General features: G+C 46.3%; 1 protein-coding gene across 2 annotated transcripts; it reads left to right on the top strand.

The window, feature by feature from the left end:
• The first annotated feature begins 562 nt into the window (after window positions 1–562).
• Window positions 563–19,718, top strand: LOC121296971 (protein KIBRA-like). 2 transcript variants are annotated; one of them, XM_041222951.1, is made up of 22 exons: window positions 563–1,855; window positions 8,875–8,984; window positions 9,115–9,318; window positions 9,499–9,575; window positions 9,918–9,997; window positions 10,602–10,731; window positions 10,963–11,109; window positions 11,189–11,262; window positions 11,636–11,878; window positions 12,371–12,460; window positions 13,122–13,687; window positions 14,385–14,499; window positions 14,601–14,768; window positions 15,051–15,243; window positions 15,361–15,486; window positions 15,600–15,700; window positions 15,940–16,084; window positions 16,262–16,426; window positions 16,714–16,806; window positions 17,187–17,420; window positions 17,771–17,889; window positions 18,892–19,718. In XM_041222951.1, the coding sequence occupies exons 1-22, from the start codon at window positions 1,737–1,739 to the stop codon at window positions 18,956–18,958; spliced, it is 3,366 nt and encodes a 1,121-aa protein (XP_041078885.1). In that variant the 5' UTR covers window positions 563–1,736; the 3' UTR covers window positions 18,959–19,718. The 2 variants fall into 2 exon arrangements, with proteins under 2 accessions (XP_041078885.1, XP_041078884.1); XM_041222950.1 differs by having other exon boundaries at window positions 14,382–14,499.

The raw sequence follows: 19,718 nt of genomic DNA, 5'->3' as shown, positions 1-19,718 counted from the left end.
TGTGGTAATCACGAAGCAGAACGGGTTAATCGTGTGTGTTTATCAGCACTGGTACTCGGCTGGCCAAGCTATTGTAAGTAATCTCTTTGGACGATGTTCTAAATAAGAGTCAATATATGAAACCAGAAGTATATAAACAAATCGTTAACACGCTCCGACAACGACAGCTTCACAGCGTGTGTACTGCACTATATAGGGTCGTGCATTTACACATTATTTGTTCAGCACATGCAAAGTTGCATATTGTTTTACAGAATGTGGTTTTTTTTTGGGTGCAATTCCGATATGCGACCAGGAGGGGGTGCCATGCACTCTGAAAAAAAAAAAAATCTGCAGAAAAAAGAAAGAAACAAAGAAAGAAAAAGACGCTCCTAATCTGATGTCATTCTGTTGTTCTATTTAGGGCCTATCTTATTCAATATTAATGAGATAGTGTTAAAAGCCACGCCCCATAGCATGCACCTTGGTATAATTGGCCAGCAGTATAATAACATATCATTGCAGTGCTGGGTTATATTACCTGCTTAGTTAAATTGATCTTAGACTGCTGGGAGGTACAAATCAGTAATAGGATATAAAATAGGGGCTTGTTTTACTATTGATTCCTGGTTCTGAAGCAGAGTTACTGAGATAAATGCCGAATATAACACGGTTGTACAGCGACAATGCGCTGCCAGTTGCCGCTCTGTTACATTAATTACAGTAATAGTTTTATTCTTACTCTTATGCGAATTACGGTAATCACCTGGATGACGTAATTGCATCAGCCGCATCACGACGACAGAAGCAACCGGCGCAGGGACAGGAGAGCGACTGGCGCTGTGCCTTTAAGAAAAACATTCAAAAAGAAAAGAAAAGAAAGAAAGAAAGAAAGAAAGAAACGCAAAACAGTCCCTCGGTGAAGGATCAGAGGAATCTCGTTGCCGGTGCAAAGTGCTGCAGTCGGTGATCTGGAAGGGTTGAATTTGGGTCGAGAGGGAGCGTGATAAATATGGTGGACGGTATGGGGCAAAGCTAAGAGCGGCATCCTTAAACATTGCAGGCAAGCATTCCTCACCGGGAGCCCGGCAGGGACCTGCTGTTTGCATCGTTACGAGCGGGAGGCTGAATGAATGAAAGACGAGCGGGCTCAACACAAGCAACACGGGACCCGGTGGAGAGAGAAATGCACTGGAAGAAACCAGAAGGAAAAGTTTAGTTTTTTGTTCACGCATTTCAGAATTATTATTATTTTTAAATCATTATAAAAAAAAAGCGGGTAGCAAAGGAAACAGTAAAACACAATCTACTTGCTCCAAGAGCGAAGACACGTACGTGTTAATGTGAAGCAATGCTTTGTAAAAACACCATTTTTAAGGAAATAAAAATAAACTATGGAGGAAGATCGTGGATTTTTTAAAAAATATATTTAAATGTAAAAAAACGTGTTTGCCTGACTTCATGACGTGAATGAAACATTGACATCAATTACAAAACCCCCCGCTACTTTTAAAGCATAACAGAAGACATACACTGAAGAAAAGGAGTGTTTGGATATTATTACTATTATTATTATTGTTATTATTATTGTAAAGTAGCAGGCTGTTTGTCTTGGTGAAGCAGAGCGGTTATCACTTGTCTCATGACACGGGAAAGTCATTCACACTTTTCAAACTGGGACCGTTGCTGTCCGGCACTGTCTGTGTAATTGTCACTCTGATGCAGTAGAGAGGAGGCTATGTGGGCACTTTCCTGAAATGCCAAGGGAGGAGTTGCCATTGCCAGAGGGTTGGGAAGAGGCGCTGGATTTCGACGGGAAAGTTTATTACATTGACCACAAAAACAAAACCACCAGCTGGATCGACCCGAGAGACAGGTAAGAGCGGTGACGTCACGAATAGCGAACGCGGCGACAAGTAACCATGACAATCGCGGCACTGAGTTGAAACAGATTGACAGCAGCTGTGCATGTGTGGTAGGCTGTAACAGCAGCTGTGCATGTGTCTTAGGCTGTAACAGCCGCTGTGCATGTGTGGTAGGCTGTGACAGCTGCTGTGCATGTGTGGTAGGCTGTGACAGCTGCTGTGCATGTGTGGTAGGCTGTGACAGCCGCTGTGCATGTGTGGTAGGCTGTGACAGCCGCTGTGCATGTGTGGTAGGCTGTGACAGCCGCTGTGCATGTGTGGTAGGCTGTGACAGCCACTGTGCATGTGTGGTAGGCTGTGACAGCCGCTGTGCATGTGTGGTAGGCTGTGACAGCCGCTGTGCATGTGTGGTAGGCTGTGACAGCCGCTGGGGTGTAGGACACTTTACATTGGAAACCATACACCTGTGTAAGTGTGTGTATGTGTGTGTATAATATCTATATATCTATATCTATATCTATATATATATATATATATATATATATATATTGTGTGTGTGTGTGTGTGTGTGTGTGTGTGTGTGTGTGTGTGTGTGTGTAATTAGTAGTTTTAAACAGAGACAGAGAGCTCTGTGTCTCGCTTCAGTGGACAAGGTTAATGCACAGGTGAAACTGACACGGGGTATTAACGTTGTCATCCCCAGCTTTACTGTCAAAATGAAAGCCGCATAACATGTCGGATTGGGTTCATACCAAGTGCCCTTTCTCTTTATATATCAATACTTACATTGTAATACCCCACCTTGCTCAGGAATGAGGATCCAAACCGCTCTACAGCGGACTGCATCAGCGTCCTCTTTCAGCGTCCCTGTTTGGAAATCGAACTGAGTGTGATCGAGAAGGTGATTTATAGGCCAGCCTGTCTCATGCATGCACATCAAAGCAGTGCTGATAGAAAATTCTCAGTTAGGATCTGGGAAGAGTACCAATGCACTGTGTGCATGAACAGCTTCAAGGGTCAAGATTACTTTAAAAGACTGGACACATTGTCCTAATGCATCAGTATGGAAGACCAAAGCAACAGCGTCAATGCTACCTGTACACCGGGGCTAAGCAAGCTCCCAGTAAAACCTGGAATGGGTGGTGCTGCTTTGCAATGAGTCTTCTTTCCACACCAGTATTGTATCTTCCCAGCTCTGGGCAGCATGTGCTGTGTATAAGATAGATCTCAGTTGGTGGTAAGAGTTGAGAGCACTAGTTCTTGAAGAAGTTGTGTTCATGCAGTAATGTAGGAAATTGCACAGTGTAATCCATTGGCAAAGGTGACAGTGGGTGCTTGTTCTGTGCTCCCACAGACCAATGTGCTTAAGATCTTATTGTAGACCTGAATTCTTAAAATCATGAGCAAATTCCAGAGTCTGCCTGCCTGTTCAGTGAAGGAGATCCCCTGAACAGTTTCAGCCGAGGTCATAAATGTCTGGTACTCATTAATGAGAAGTTTAAGCCAGGCTGCTGTGTAGACCCTTTTCTTAGGGATAGAAGGTATTTTCAGAGCAGTGGAATGGTAACACACACACACACACACACACACACATACACACACACACACACACACACACACAAACTGGCTTGTATTTGGCTCGTGGAATGTGTCAGGTCACTTTGGTATCCTGGATACAAAGAGGTGAAAAAGGATAAACAAGACACCAGCACCGCATTCCTGGAATGTATTGCAGTGGAGGAGGCTGGCAGCGGGACTTTGAGCTTGTGCCTTGGCCTGTTGTACCTACTGTAGTATTGGAATTCATTTCATGACTGTATTATAGGTGAACTCCAGATATGCCTGGCATGTGAACGGCATTTCCTTCATTGCAGGTAACTAGGAAGCAGAGCATGCAAACACAGCAAAACAAGCAGGACGGTGTGGATGAGCAGGGACAGCAGTGTGCTGGATAGAAGGGTTTCCAGTGCTGTGGTCAGTAATAATACAAACACAGCAGTGTGAATGAGCAGGGACAGCAGTGTGCTGGATAGAAGGGTTTCCAGTGCTGTGGTCAGTAATAATACAAACACAGCAGTGTGAATGAGCAGGGACAGCAGTGTGCTGGATAGAAGGGTTTCCAGTGCTGTGGTCAGTAATAATACAAACACAGCAGTGTGAATGAGCAGGGACAGCAGTGTGCTGGATAGAAGGGTTTCCAGTGCTGTGGTCAGTAATAATACAAACACAGCAGTGTGAATGAGCAGGGACAGCAGTGTGCTGGATAGAAGGGTTTCCAGTGCTGTGGTCAGTAATAATACAAACACAGCAGTGTGAATGAGCAGGGACAGCAGTGTGCTGGATAGAAGGGTTTCCAGTGCTGTGGTCAGTAATAATACAAACACAGCAGTGTGCTGGATAGAAGGGTTTCCAGTGCTGTGCTGGTTTCAGTAGTAATCAGACAAGCAGGTTTCATTACTGTGCTGTGTGCTTGGCAATGCATCTTTATTTGGTTAGATCTGCTTTCTGATTGAATGCAGGTTATCTGAGACACTGTGGGATTATGGGAAAGTAGCTTCATATCAACACTGTAGGAGTCCTAGAAAGACATAAAGGTTTTGGACTGTGGCCTGTACTTTTCATGATCAATTGTGAAGTTTAAAGCTGTACTTGTCCTGTGGAATGGATGTCCTTGTTTTCAGTCTCCTGAGTCTGTTGATTTTATTGTCATTCCACACAGAACCCTCCGCTAGCTTTGGCTCATGAATTATTGAAACACTTGCTCTGCATTTGAATGACGGTCACAGTGTTTGCTTCTCAGCATCATTTACAGGCAATGGAACGACACTCACTAAGTTAAGATTGAAAAGGAACATGGCAAACACATTCAGACGCATTCCATGAAAATGCAGGGTTTGTTGCATTAGATTAGTCATCATCAGACTCCTGTCTTATCACAAGGACAAACCCACGACCACAAACATCTTGGGCATGCAGTTCATGTGATAAGGATGACTTATTAGTGTGACAAGCGTACCATTGTCACAAGTGGCCCAGTCTACTCAGTTTCACATTGAGACCTTGGGTAAAAATAATGCTGCATTGAAAGCTGAACTTGTGGACCTGTTTTTGATATTGCATTACCAGTGTACAGCGTTTGTGCAACGCTTCCATGGGTGCACTCTGTATTTACAGGTGTCCCTGCACACCGGCACAGATGTGTGCTTGTGCTAGTAAGGAGGACACATAGAAAGGGGGAGGCTAGTGCAGTGGGTTTGAGTGCAGAGGGAGCTGCACACACATGCTTGGCAGCCTTGGAATCTCTTTTGCAAAGGAATAGGCTGAGAATGAATGGCCAGTTCCATTTCAGGTTCAATTTGGTAACATTGTAATCAGTTAAGCAATGGAGGACATGGACTGGAAGAGCCTGCCTGTCCTGGGCTGGCAGAAAGCACTCTGGAACCACTTTGAATATGTGCTGTGTGTCTCCCCTGAATGGGTTTGCATATATCTGGTGTAGTGGCTGTGGGAATTACATTTTGCATCTTCTTTGAATGAGGAGCGATCTGAAAGACAAATGCACAGAGTCGGTTACAAAAACAAAACTGTTCACTGGCTGAAGCTGTCACTACATGAGACCCCAGCACGTGGTTTATATTGGGATAACTGTCTCTGACTTCACTCAGTGTAACTTGTAATAAGAATCAGCCTTCATAATAACACTAGACTGTGCTTTTGGCTTCCCCTGGCACGGTGCCCTTTGCAGAAGTTAAATGACAAAGTGTTAGAGATGCACAATGTGTAGTTTAAAGGGGAAAGGTGCAGAAAGCGGGATTGTAGCACCAGTTTTGACATTGCTAAGATAAATTAGTCATGGCTTATCGTAACAGCACAGTGCTCCATTGTTCCTTGTTAGAAGTTCACAGAGCGAATCAAATAATTCTGTAATCCTTCCGGGCGCTGCCAGGTCCAGAGCTACAGTAGATGCCATGTTCAGGGTCTGTGATTTTGCAGCTCCTCCTCTTTTCCAGTGTGCCAGCATGGTGCTGTGTTCTTTAAACCTGGTCCTGTCTGATCAGTGAACGCCCATCAAACTGTATTACAGGAGAGCAGGGTAATTATCACTGTTGGTATGGATAAATCGCCCTCCACAGCCAAGTTACCTAAAACAGAGAGACAGGCAGGCAGGCAGACAGAGATAGACACAGAGCGAGAGAGAGGCAGGCAGGCAGGCAGGCAGACAGACAGAGCGAGAGAGAGAGGCAGACAGAGCGAGAGAGGGGCAGGCAGGCAGACAGACAGACAGAGCGAGAGAGAGGCAGACAGAGCGAGAGAGAGGCAGGCAGACAGACAGAGCGAGAGAGAGGCAGACAGAGCGAGAGAGGGGCAGGCAGGCAGGCAGACAGAGTGAGAGAGAGAGGCAGACAGAGCGAGAGAGAGGCAGACAGAGCGAGAGAGGGGCAGACAGAGCGAGAGAGGGGCAGACAGAGCGAGAGAGAGGCAGACAGAGTGAGAGAAAGAGGCAGACAGAGCGAGAGAGAGGCAGGCAGACAGACAGAGCAAGAGAGAGAGGCAGACAGAGCGAGAGAGGGGCAGGCAGGCAGAGGCAGACACAGAGCGAGAGAGAGGCAGGCAGGCAGGCAGACAGAGCAAGAGAGGCAGGCAGACAGACAGAGCGAGAGAGACACAGAGCAAGAGACGCAGGCAGGCGTGCGTTACTGTTATTATTTTTGTAATTTTTTTTTGGTTGCCCCTTGAAAAGGTGGAAGGGAAATATTTGGTTGTCTGCAAAAACAAAAAAAAAAAGAAAAAGCTGGGATGAAGTAGACATTTTTAAAGGGGATCCATAATGTTAAGATGGCATCAGTTTGTATTAATGCTGGACATGCTCCTGCAATAGGTCCTGGAAAGGGGTTTGAAATGTTTGGGCACAGCACAGGGAGTGTTGCCGTCTCTTCCCTGTGACGACCGCTCCGCACAGTCAGAGCAATGGGATGTGATCAGCAGAGCAGGACCATGTGCCATTTGAGTGAATTTTCAGCAGGCGTGGAAATAAGACTCTTATTGCATAGCAGTGTCACCATATCAGGTTTTACTGCAAGCTTGATTAGTCACAGTGTATATAGATAATAAGTTCAGGTGTGTCTTATTAACTGCATAGCAAAGCCAAGAATGGATCAAACCGCTATGCAATGGGAGTCTTATTCCATCCCTGAACCCCCACTGTAAATCCCCTTTATCTAGTGTTGTACAGTAGCCATCGATACCAGCTCCAGTGTTCACCAAGCGCCGGGAACGTTCCCACCACTGTTCTATTGATTTCAGATATTAAGTAGTCTTAACGTAGGCTTAGAGTCTTTGAGATAAAAAAGAATAAAAACACGCAAGCTGTAATTGTTTCTTCTTTGCTGCGGAGGGATTTTGAAAAGCTTTTGCCTGTGCAATCTCCAGGAGATATGGAGGCATGACTGCAGGAATGCATGCCTTTGTTCCCTAGCACATGCTGGGCAGAGCTGTGTATTGTGTGGAGCCGCCCTGGGGGTGAAAGGAGTGTATTCTCTGGTTCCTTAAGCAATGGCAGGCATGAGAGAAATGCATGTGAATCACTTTGGGCACGGCACACCAGGCGCTCAGGAGGGATCTGCACATGCTTTATGTCAGAATAACCCTTGGCACCACACAAATCAGTGAAATAACAATACACTCGCACTGACTCTCTCGCAGGACTGCTGCAGCTGGATTCTTCTTGCAATTACAATGTCATATAGTTGACATTGTATCAAGTAACAGGTGCTGGGCAGTGTGTGTGTGCGTGCATGTGTTCGTGCGTGTGTGTGTGTGTATCATTTATTTGATGCTTTTCTGTAGAAAGGTGTCGTCGTTGATTTCGTCAAGGTGAACCTTTCTTTAGCACTTGCTGTATGTCTTTGCGTCAGTGAAGGGTTGTCCCTTTGTGAGCGTCACTCCACTTGGCAGAGATGTCTTCCAGGAAGATTGAACTGCAGTGGAGCCTGATGCATCATGTAATTAAAGATTTTTTTTTTATTTGAGGAAGATCAGTAAATCACTGACTGTATGTACTGCACTGCTTACCATCCATTAAATCATTTCAATAAGTAATTAAACCACTAAATTAAAGCAATGGCCTTCAATAATGAACTGTTCGGCCATCAAAGCATGTGTTAAACGATAAAATGGAAAAAAGAAATGGGGGGAGGGGGAGAAAAGCGTCTGCTTGTATTTGTAATGCGGTTCAGTATTTATTTTACTCTGTTGTCCTGCTTGCTTGCTTGCATGCCTGCTTGCCTGCCTGCTTGCCTGATTGCCTGCACGCTTGCTTGCTTGCTTGCATGTCTGCTTGCCTGTCTGCTTGCTTGCCTGATTGCCTGCCCGCTTGCCTGTCTGCTTGCGTGCTTGCCTGTCTGCTTGCGTGCTTGCCTGCACGCTTGCTTGCTTGCTTGCATGCTTGCTTGCCTGATTGCCTGCCCGCTTGCTTGCTTGCCTGTCTGCTTGCGTGCTTGCCTGCACGCTTGCTTGCTTGCTTGCTTGCATGCTTGCTTGCCTGATTGCCTGCCCGCTTGCTTGCTTGCCTGCTTGCGTGCTTGCCAGTACATGCCCAGACTGTCAGCGTGGGGCTCCCTGATGCCAGGGCTGAGGCAGTGGTTTGAAAAGTGGGTTGCCTGCAGCAAATTGAAAGTGTTCCAGCAGATCGGCTAAGTGTTCTAATAAAAGCTTGACTGTGTGGTGTCAGGGGAGAGGGACTCCCTAGAGGCTATGTGCACACTGTCAAGGCAAACAACATGTATACCTGTACATGGATGTGCCGCAAAACATTTGCTTAAGAATGCAGTAGATAACTTGAAAAGTGACCTGTGTATTGAAAGCAGTCACTGTGCTCTTCAGCACTGAAACTGTGCTCGCAACACTGAAACTGTTGTCTTCAACACTGAAACTGTGCTTAACATGCTCTAAAAGTTTAATGAGATTTTAATCAAAGGCATTTTTTGTTCATATTTATAAAGGCATTAATTAGTCTCTCTTCCCCCAACAGGAACACCAAGCCTCTATCGTTTGCTGACTGCATCGGAGATGAATTGCCAGTGGGCTGGGAAAAAGCCTACGACCCACAAGTCGGGAGCTATTATGTGGACCACAATACTCGTGAGTGCTGACATGCTGGTATAGAATGTGTTTGCGTAGCGGACTCCTTGCAGACTGGAAGGGGATTGCATTGTGATTTCAGTGTCTCTGCTGTGTGTGCTTGTATATGATGGTTATTGTTGGTCCTCAGAGCGCACTCAGATAGAGGACCCGCGGGTGCAATGGCAGAGGGAGCAGGAGAGCATGCTGAAGGACTACCTGGGCGTCGCTCAGGACTCCCTGGTGGCTCAGAAGCAGATTTTCCAGGTGAAGGAGCAGAGGCTGCAGCTCGCCCAGCAGGAGTACAGGCAACTCAGCGAGGCATGGAGGGACAAATCGACCTCCCAGACCAGCTGTAAGTACAGAGAGAATTAATAATCAAGAACCAACCAAAACACGGTCCTGCAAGCGTCTCTGCAAACCACAAACATGATGTAAGCAGAAAAAAACATATTAACCAATCAGATGCAGCTTATGAGAAATGTAAATGCTCCAATCATATGCAGCTGATCCAAAATGTAAATGTTTCTTTCAGTAAATTCAGGATCCTCCTCCAGCAGTAAGTATGACCCTGAGATCCTCAAAGCTGAGATTGTGACAGCAAAAATCAGGGTAAGGATTAAACCTGCACTCGCTTCAGTTGTGCCATTTTTGCAGTGAAAGTGTGTGGACCTTTTTAAGCAGGCTTCAATTAGACTATTGAACTAATAACTATCCACAAGTCTACTGCATGTTCTCAAAGCTACAAAAAAAGCATCAATTACAACATAAAACAAATAATGAACAGAGTTTGACTTCTTACAAGCCCCCAAATTAAATGCGTGAGTTGTTTATTTCTGTTTTTGGTACCTTTTTAAAAAATGTTTTACTAATAACGATTAGCTTTGTGAATCTTAACTGTTGTATCTTCTAGTCTCGTGCACAAGATGATTGTGTGTTTTTCTTGCTTTCTAGGTTAATAAGCTTAAGAGAGATCTGTCCTGTATGCGTCAGGAACTCCAGTATAAAGAGCAGGGCTATGAAACACTGAAAGGGTAAGTGATACACCGGTTTTCCTTTGAATTTAGGCTCCCCTGCAAATTCTGCACATATCCTGGTATTAAAACTTTAATAAATATCAACACGTTTCTGATCTTCAAAATACATTTTCAAACCGGGTGAAACAGAGGTGCAAAAAGTAACCCAATCTAAAAAGATGTGTTCCCCTGAGACTGTTTGGGAGGGAATGCATGCTGATAAACGGAGGAGTTGTTGTGAAGCATAGTGGAGATGATGTGGGGTTCTACAGCAATGCATGGAGATCTTGTTTCCTCGTGCTTCAAAGCTGGAGGGCTTATGGCATAGCAGAGATGCTGTGAGGTTCTAGAGGAATGCATGGAGATCTTGTTTCCTCGTGCTTCAAAGCTGGAGGGCCTGTCCATTGTGCTGCTGTCCCTGCTGGGAATGCAGACAAACCTGTTGCTCCAGTGCCTGTGGGATTCATTGTTATATTCACATCAAGAGCAGCAGACAGGCTCTGCAAACAGGGCATCCAGATTCACTTTCTTCCACGATCTTGTTTCACCGTTCATATGAACCGGTGTTCTCATTCCATCCCCCCTTTTCCTCAGAACACAATTTCCTTTGTTTTCCCAACAGGATTGATGAGAAGTTGTCCGGCGCTCCGTGTGGATATCAACTAGACGAAGCACAGGCTATTCTGAACGAGGTCAAATCCATCAACAAGGCAATCCGTTCAGGGGAGAAAGAGAAGCACGAACTCCTGCAGGTAAAGAAATGAAACATGGCACAGAGGAATACTGACTTTATTGATCAGTACAGCCAGCACTCGCCTCAAAGAGAGCTTTCATTGGCATGCTAACGTTAACCCTCGCAGTGCTGCAGTCTGCTGAGCAGTGACACCCTTCAAAGCAGTGACGTTTGTAATATTGCAGCACAGCAGCCACACTGCTGTCAGTCATTGTAACCCTGATCCAGGCTCTTTAACCTGTCGTTTCAGACCCTTGCCAGGCTCAAGGATGGATTCCAGATCGACTCTGGGTCTCACTCGGACCTCTGGGCCAGCAGCTCTTCCCTAGCTGATTCCAAGCTGTCCATTCCTGCACTCTGCTCGGATGCAGGGTCACAGACTGACATCGCAGGAGATGTGAGTCGATGTGTGTGCTGAGAGAAACTAGGAATTGTGTTTGTGTGTTCTTCCTAACTGCTGTTTATTTGTGTTGCAGGTTGTATCTGTCAATAACAATAAGCTGGCTGAGAAGGTCCGAGTAAGCCTGAAGTATGAAGATGCTAAGAGGAGGTAATGATACAAACCCCTGTTATTTGGTGCTTGTGTCCTTGCTGTGTTATGTGTGTGTTCAGGATCATACCCTGGCCTGGCTGCATAGCAGTTAGTTTCGACTGTGAATTTAACAGGACAGACCTGAGCTTGTTACATCTACACTGTGGCTAATCCAGCTCGTAATAAATCCTGGAGTGGGAGAAGCAGCCATGCAGTAGGTGCGAAGTGGGTGGATTTTGTGTGTGCTGTTTACTCTTGCATCACAAGATCATCTCTGAAATGTTTGCAGCAATCTGAATGAAAACCTGTGAATCCACAGTCTTGCCCATCTTGTGATTGCCTGGAGTGCTGCCCTGTACCTGGTGAGATGTGTTTCTGTGTGTGTTTGTAGGATCGCTAACATTGAGGTGCAGATAGCAAAGCTGGACAGCGAGGCTTGGCCTGGCTTAATGGACCCCGAGAGAGACCGGCTGATCTTAATAAACGAGAAAGAGGAGCTTCTGAAAGAACTGCAGTACACCAAGCCTTGCCAGCGAGCTCCGTGTGACGCTGCGCGGCTCCAAACGGAGAGAAAGAGGCTGGAGAAGGACCTGCAGACAGCCAGGGCCAGTCAGAGTAAAGCACTGACGGAAAGGTGTGTGCGTGTGTCTGTCTCTGTCTGTGTTTGTGTGTCTGTGCTCTGTAATGTAATGTTTTTATATGTGACAAAGCTGGTAAATGTATCTCACAAGTCACACATTTCTCTTTCATTTGTGCATGCAAGATGGATGTAGCTTGACCTAGGGCAGTGTCCACATTTCCTCGTGTCTCTTTGGCTGTAGACATGAGCTTTGTGTGCTCATGTTTCTGGAGTAGCAGCGATTGGTTCGCTCTGTACATTCTGGAGCTCCTTTGAGCACAAACGGTTGCCTCTGTCTTTTGATTGCAACAGATAAATGTGTAGGGCATTTCTTATTGTTGCTGTTCTCTTTGAATTTCAGTGTGTTTAATGTTCGTGGGTTCTGCCAGGCTTCGCATGAAATCAACACGACCCAGGACTGTGAAAGACTCAATAGTACTGGATTAAAAAACACTAAAAGAATGAGTCAGGATTTAAAGCGTCTTCATTTTTCTTGTATTTATTTAGATTGAAGTTGCATTCCCAGAGGAGTAAATTAGTCAGAGAGCTGGAAGAAACTGCGCGACTGGCCTCCTCGCTCCACTCCCAGCTGAAAAGGTGATGGTGACTGTGCTTCTACATGAATGGTTTCAAATTCGAATTCCAAAGCCATTTGAATGACAATGCATTCTTCATAATCTAGGGTTGAGAAAGTGAGCCATAAAATCATTTTAAAGAGACGCTATAAATGTGGCTGTCCTGCTCTGTTTCACTGTGGATACAGTCCCCGTGGAGTCCTTCAAGATGGACTGGCCTGATGTATGTCTCTTTGAATCTGGGGGGGGTTAGTGTTACAAAACTCTGATAAGGTTTCACAGGGGCTGGAACATGACAGCATCACAAGGAGAAACACTTGCATCTTTTTAGATTTTATTTATATTCCTTTCTTTTATGCATACTTTCTCAGTCAGACAAATTAAACATTCCTGTGCAGGTATGTAAATAAGACTCCCATTGCATAGCAGTTCGATCCATTCCTGGTTTTCACTATGACTTGCCTGTGCTTGCTGCTTATACACTAGCTAATCCAGCTCGTAGTAAAACCTGGATTGGATCAAACTGCTATACAGTAGGTGAATTATTTCCATCCCTGCTGTGCAACTAAAGGCTCTAATAATTTGTGTTCAGTGGCGTGGGTCAGGGGTTTTTGCTGGATTAGTGAGCAGTCGTTGTCTGAGTAGGGATTGCTGAGTTTGACCCTCCTGGTATCCGTTCACAGCCTCTCTGCCAGCACTCTGTCCTGTTCCTCGGGCAGCAGTCGGGGGTCTCTGAGCTCCAGCAGAGGTTCTCTCGCCACCTCCAGCCAGGGCTCCTCTTCCTCGCTCAGCTTCACAGACCTGTACCTGGAGCAGCTGGAGCCGGCCGACTGGGACTACCAGTACAAGCTGGACCTCATGCTGCAGGAGGGGACCGCTGGCTTCCGGCCGTCCAGCTCCATCACAACCATCCACGAGAACGAGGTGATAAAGACCCCCAACCTGGACCCCAGCTCCCGGGTTCAGGCTCTGCGTCTGTCCATGAGCTCGCTGTCTCCGAGGTCCTCCCTGTCCTCCCTGTCCCCACCCTGCTCACCGCTGGTGACGGACTCTCACTTCTTGTCTGGAGACGGCTTCCTCAGCCAGGGCGGCGCTGGACTCAATCAGGAGGCACAGAGCAGGCTTGCGGAGCTCCGCTTGGAAAACCAGGAGAGCCGGGGAGGAGATGCAGGACCTGTCCCCCCGGATCACTACAGCGGCCAGGAGCCCGGGGTCAAACAGCATGCTGTCCGTCGAGAACAACTGAAAGGTACTGCACGGTTATTGCATGCTTCTCTCTTGCACGGTTATTGCACGCTTCTCTCTTGCACGGTTATTGCACGCTTCTCTCTTGCACGGTTATTGCACGCTTCTCTCTTGCACGGTTATTGCAGGCTTCTCTCTTGCACGGTTATTGCATGCTTCTCTCTTGCACGGTTATTGCATGCTTCTCTCTTGCACGGTTATTGCATGCTTCTCTCTTGCACGGTTATTGCACGCTTCTCTCTTGCACGGTTATTGCATGCTTCTCTCTTGCACGGTTATTGCATTCTCTCTTGCTTCTTCTCTTGCACGGTTATTGCAGGCTTCTCTCTTGCACGGTTATTGCATGCTTCTTGCATGCTTCTCTCTTGCACGGTTATTGCATGCTTCTGTCTTGCACGGTTATTGCATGCTTCTGTCTTGCACGGTTATTGCATGCTTCTCTCTTGCACCTTTATTGCATGCTTCTTTCTTGCACGGTTATTGCATGCTTCTCTCTTGCACGGTTATTGCATGCTTCTTTCTTGCACGGTTATTGCATGCTTCTCTCTTGCATGGTTATTGCATGGTTATCGCTTTTCTGCAAACGGTGCTTTAGTGTTCAGTGTTTTTGTGTTCAAGTAAGGGGTTGGGTTAGAAATCATCTTTTATTATTTTTTTAAATTGCTTTTGTTGTTATATGTTGTTATTCTTATTTTAAGAAGCTGTGGCCCAAGCGAAGATGCTGGGGCCCGTGTTGAGAAAGCCAGGGGTTTCTTCATCAGTGTCTGATGAATCAGTGGCTGGAGACAGTGGAGTGTACGAGCCGGCAAAGACACGGTACTTAACAGCAGTAGCTTGTTAAAAAGACAAAGCCCATGGTACCTCCCATTACAGTGCTGTGCGAAGTGGATTAAAACCATCCCTTATCTGTTTCTCAGACCCAGCCAGGCATCCGATGTGTTTCACGGTGATGAAGAAGGAGGATCTCGGGGCACTGCGCAGATACAGCTGGGAATGCAGTACGACGCTAAAGAGAAGAGATTCGCACTGCTTCTAATTCAGATTCGCAGCGCCACAGCGCTAGCAGTGCCACCAGAGGAGAAAGTGTAAGTAAAGGGGGTGCTTAGTGCAAAACACAGAACCGCACAATCGAATTTTTATATATATATGTGTGTGTGTGTATATATATATATATAATATATATATATATATATATATATATATATATATATATATATATATATATATATATCATATATGTATATGTATACATATATAACATACCTCCTTCCTGTAGCTTGTTAAAAACAACTTGAAGCAAGAGACAATGTAGATGAGGCTCGTCCGATAGTCTCCTCCTAAAACTGGCTGCTGTCGCCCCTGTGCAGGTATGTCCGTGCCGCGGTGCTCCCCTGCTCCGAAACCACCATCTGTCTCTTCCGAAGCAGGCCTCTGTTCCCCTGTGAGAGCCTGCAGTTCAGTGAGGTGTTCTGGGTCTCTGTGTCGCACAGCACTCTGCGACAGAAGACTCTGAAAGTGGACGTCTGCTGCACGACTCGATCTCATCGGGAGGACTGCCTGGTTCGTATCCGCGCCGCCGTGCAGCTGCTCAGCTTGACTGAGGGCACTGCAGTTTGAGATGCTTTTCCTCCAGTTCAGTATTCCGCTAACATCCTGTTTGTGCTCCGTCTCTTAAAGGCTGGAGCGCAGATTAGTCTTGCTGAAGTGAGCAGCCTTGGGGAGAGGTCTACAAGCTGGTACAACCTTCTCAACTACAAGGACGTGAAGGAGCCCAGCAAGCAGCTCACAGACACGGAGGGAAAGGTAGCTCATTTTAAAGCTGGGTTTCCGGCTGTGCTTCATTACAATGCTGCTGTAACCTTGATTTGAATTGTCGTGCGTTCTGGGAGGCATTGATCCTCGCCCCTTTATTACAGGGTTCTGTCTCTGATCTCCTGGAGGAAACTGCAGCAGAGCTGGAAGCTGTAGAGAAAAGGGCGGACGGTACAGAAAACACACCGACTGCACAGGAGGAGTGGTCAGTTTCAGAGTTAAATAAAGACCATTCAAGGATGAAAGTAAGACTCCTGTTGCATAGCAGTTTCGACCATTCCAGGTTTTAAGTGTCATGCTCAGGTGTGTCTAGGGCGACTGTACACGTCTGTGTAGAGTGGTCACACTGCTGAGCTTCAGCACTGAGAGAATGAAGTGTTGATGGCAGTGAGAACAGAGTCATTGTCCAGGGAGATCTCTTAAGGAGTCCCTTCTTCTCCACAGGCACAGGCAGCACTTAGAGGCTGAATTCTGGGCGGACGGGGGCTGCAGTGAGGAGGAGGAGGAGGAGGAGGGAGGAGAGGAGGAGGAGGAGGAGGAGGTGGGACGAGAGGAGGAGGAGTCTGGCACAGAAACAGCTTCAGAAAAGGCAAGTTCAGCTTCTGCACGTTTGTAAGCCTGTCAGGAAAGAGTCTGAAACGGTTCAAATAAAGTGCTAAATCAGCAAGCTAGATTATGCTGAACGGCTGCTGGATGCTCATTTCTGGTGTTGGGCTGAATCTCTGAGCGAAGTGTGTAATTAGCAGTATGGGTGTCATTTCTCCAGGTGGATAAAGAGACCAACACTGACAGCATTGCACAGTCTGCTTCAGCGGTGCGCCCCAAGGAGAGGCGAGCCCCCATTGCCCAGCAGAACCCCTTTGTTAGAGGAAGCCCAATCATCCGCTCAAAGACATTCTCTCCCGGGGCCCAGAGTCGATATGTATGCAGGGTAAGATCCCAACTGAGCACCAGAGAAAGCACACATGCACTGTACATCTGATTGGTTTGACAGACAATGTGTAGCAGTAGGTAAGCGCATGCAATTGGCTCACCAAATCGAGCTATACAATATCCCCCCCAAAATATATATATATATATATATATATATATATATATATATTAAGGAAACTTTGTGTATTTGTTACCTTGCTGTTTGGATGCCTCCTGTGTAAACGCAGGGGGTAAATATCTGGGAAATATTCAACACTTTTCAGACTTTTCTTCATTGTTTCCCAGATAAACAGAAGCGACAGTGATAGCTCCACCCTGTCCAAGAAGGGGGCTTTTGTTCGAAACGCTTCCGAGAGACGCAGCGTCTGGGTGAAGAAGGTGAGGCCGTTGCTCATTGGATAAAGAGCTTTCTATTGCACTTCCAATACCTTCCTCTTTCAGCACCAAGTGACTGTAAAACAAATACAAACCGTGCTATTAGTGAATAAACAGTGGCAGTGTGTGTTAATGAATCACACACAAAGCACAGAGGGGCACAGAGACACACATGAGGCACAGAAAGCACACAGGGACTTTCCAGGACCTGAGACGGGATCTGATTTGTCAAGTCACTTCTGTGTCTGGTATCTCTTTAGAGGTCTGCAGTGTTGAGGCCGTCAAACTAGGAATTCACAAGCTACGAACACAAGCACAAGCTAGGCTTTTCCCACATGAAACTTTGCAAAGGTCCAATGGCATTCCTTTATTTTTTTCCCCAGCCTCTGCTTAAAGCGAAGGCTCAGGAGGGCGGGCTGATGCGCACATCCCTGGATTTGGAGCTGGACCTGCAGGCGTCCCGGACCAGGGAGAGCCGGCTCAAACAGGAGATCCTGGTGCTGCGGGAGATGAAGGAGCAGCTGGAGCAGGCGAAGGCGTTGGGGCACACGGAGCTGCCCGAGTGGGTCAACGAGGACGAGAGGTTCAAACTACTCCTCCGACAAGCAGAGAAACAGGTGGGAGTGGCTCTCCTTACCCTTACCCCTTATATAATTACTGTATGTAGTAGATACACTGGTATCGGTGTGGATCATACTGAGGGGCAAAATCTGAGCACGAATGTTTGCAGTGTTTCAGTTTCAGTATGTAGTTCTATACATATATACTGATCCCCCAGAGCACTTCCTCCTTGTGGCAGTATCAAACCAGTTCCCCTGCTTTCTTATTTCTGTTTGCTGTTTGGTTACAGTGTGAGGGTGGATCCGCCCTTCCCTTAGCTTGAGTTTCACTCCTCATGTGCTTGTAAGTGAATGTGACGGCACTGCACTGCTTGTAAATCTTATTCCCTGTGCTGTGATTGGCACAGACTCCAGGAGAGCACACGCAGGAGCAGCAGGTGGAGAGGATCATGAAGACGGCCGCTAAGGACGTGCACAGGATACGAGGGCAGAGCCACAAGGGGGATCTGGAGGTGCAGAGTTTCCGGTAAGGCCAGGGGCTCTCTGGGGTAAGACTCTGGGCGTGATGTGTTCAAAACCAGCCAACAAGAGAGACTCTATAGGCTTGCAGAAGACTTGTCTTCTAGCGCATCTGGAGTGCTTTTTATACACGTTCAGCCCCATTCTAACATTTGTGAAAATTCATAGTTATTAGAACACCCCCATTGCTTCTGTTGTTTTGATTTGTTGTGCATATGAAATCAAACCCCTAGAAACTGAAAATCTGGGGAAATAGTAGATTGTGTAATTTCGTTGATGACTTTAATAGGCTGCACATGCAATTCATTTACAATAGTAAGAAAATTAACTCACAGCCACAAGTGATCAGATGCTTGAGACTTTTTAGAAGTTGTTTAAGATGCCTAATTAAAGAACAGCGTGGTCTCACATTTTCACACACGAGTGCCTATTGTTTCTGTGTCACTGATTACTGAGCGAATGCTGAAGTTCTGCCCCAGAAGTTTTCATGCAGGTAGGTATATAAAGGACACACACAGCTGTATTTCAATCAACACTGTGCAAGCGTTTCCATCGCTGCCATTCTATTCAACATGAAAAGCACACACCACAGCGTGTCAGTAGACTGGTTTGCGCACACACCGCAGCGTGTCAGCAGACTGGTTTGTGCACACACCGCAGCGTGTCAGCAGACTGGTTTGCGCACACACCGCAGCGTGTCAGCAGACTGGTTTGCGCACACACCGCAGCGTGTCAGCAGACTGGTTTGGGTGCCGTCTGCACACACCGCAGCGTGTCAGCAGACTGGTTTGGGTGCCGTCTGCACACACCACAGCGTGTCAGCAGACTGGTTTGCGCACACACCACAGCGTGTCAGCAGACTGGTTTGGGCACACACCACAGCGTGTCAGCAGACTGGTTTGGGTGCCGTCTGCACACACCACAGCGTGTCAGCAGACTGGTTTGTGCACAAACCACCCAAACCAGTGGAGTCTTTCATGTGTGTTTCTTTTCCTCTTGTCTGCTTTAGAGAGAAGATGGCATTTTTCACCAGAGCGAAGATTAATATACCCGATCTACCTGTGGAGGATGTTTAAAGCTCTTCAAGTGTTTCAGAGTTCAACTGCTATATTTCACGCATACCCACATTGATTTTATTTGTAGTGGTTTTATGAAGAAAAGAAATATGTGTACATTGGAAATCGAGGCTCACCCTTTGAATGTACAGATTTATTCTAGTTTTATTTGTCATTTGTTAGGCTGTGTATAGTTTTTGTATAAAATGCACAAAGAACAAACAGTTTGAACTACTTTGTCACTTGTACTATTATTTTATTGTGTTTTTTGTTAGTTTAACATGATTGGTAGAGTTAAACCCTGTCTTATTTAACTGTAGAAAAGAAACTGAAACTGGTACCAAAACATTTGAACAACAATTGAAAGGAGGGAGAAGTGAGCTGCAGCAGCGATGTGCATCTCGTTAAGAGGAGGGAGAAGTGAGCTGCAGCAGCGATGTGCATCTCATTGAGAGAAGTGAGCTGCAGCAGCGATGTGCATCTCATTGAGAGGAGAGAGGTGAGCTGCAGCAGCGATGTGCATCTCAAGTCTTGTGGGATTTCTTACAGGAGAGTATGAAACTGAGCCATTGCAAAACTGAACACCAAGTGTTCCAATAGGGAGCAGCCATTCTCAGTCCCCAACTACTGGCAAGCACAAGACTCTGTGATGATCACACTGCTGTGCAGCACCACAACAAATGCAGAATTGCCTTTGCTATCGATATTACATGTATGTATGTATAAATCTGTGTTTCATTGGATCAGAAATAAGACTCCCATTGCATAGCAGTTTGATACA

This window comes from Polyodon spathula, chromosome 22 (assembly GCF_017654505.1).
Source record: "Polyodon spathula isolate WHYD16114869_AA chromosome 22, ASM1765450v1, whole genome shotgun sequence".
In the NCBI taxonomy this organism is placed as follows: Eukaryota; Metazoa; Chordata; class Actinopteri; order Acipenseriformes; family Polyodontidae; genus Polyodon; species Polyodon spathula.
The sequence above is the reverse complement of the archived record's forward strand: the minus strand, read 5'-3'. Positions and strand labels throughout refer to the sequence as shown.

Bases quoted from the DNA above. Each gene is read 5' to 3' on its own strand.
- LOC121296971 (XM_041222950.1), top strand. From the start codon at position 1,737: ATGCCAAGGGAGGAGTTGCCATTGCCAGAGGGTTGGGAAGAGGCGCTG. The intron at 16,427-16,713 runs GTAAGATCCCAA...ATTGTTTCCCAG, and splicing joins AGAGTCGATATGTATGCAGG to ATAAACAGAAGCGACAGTGA. The intron at 17,421-17,770 runs GTGGGAGTGGCT...TGATTGGCACAG, and splicing joins TCCGACAAGCAGAGAAACAG to ACTCCAGGAGAGCACACGCA.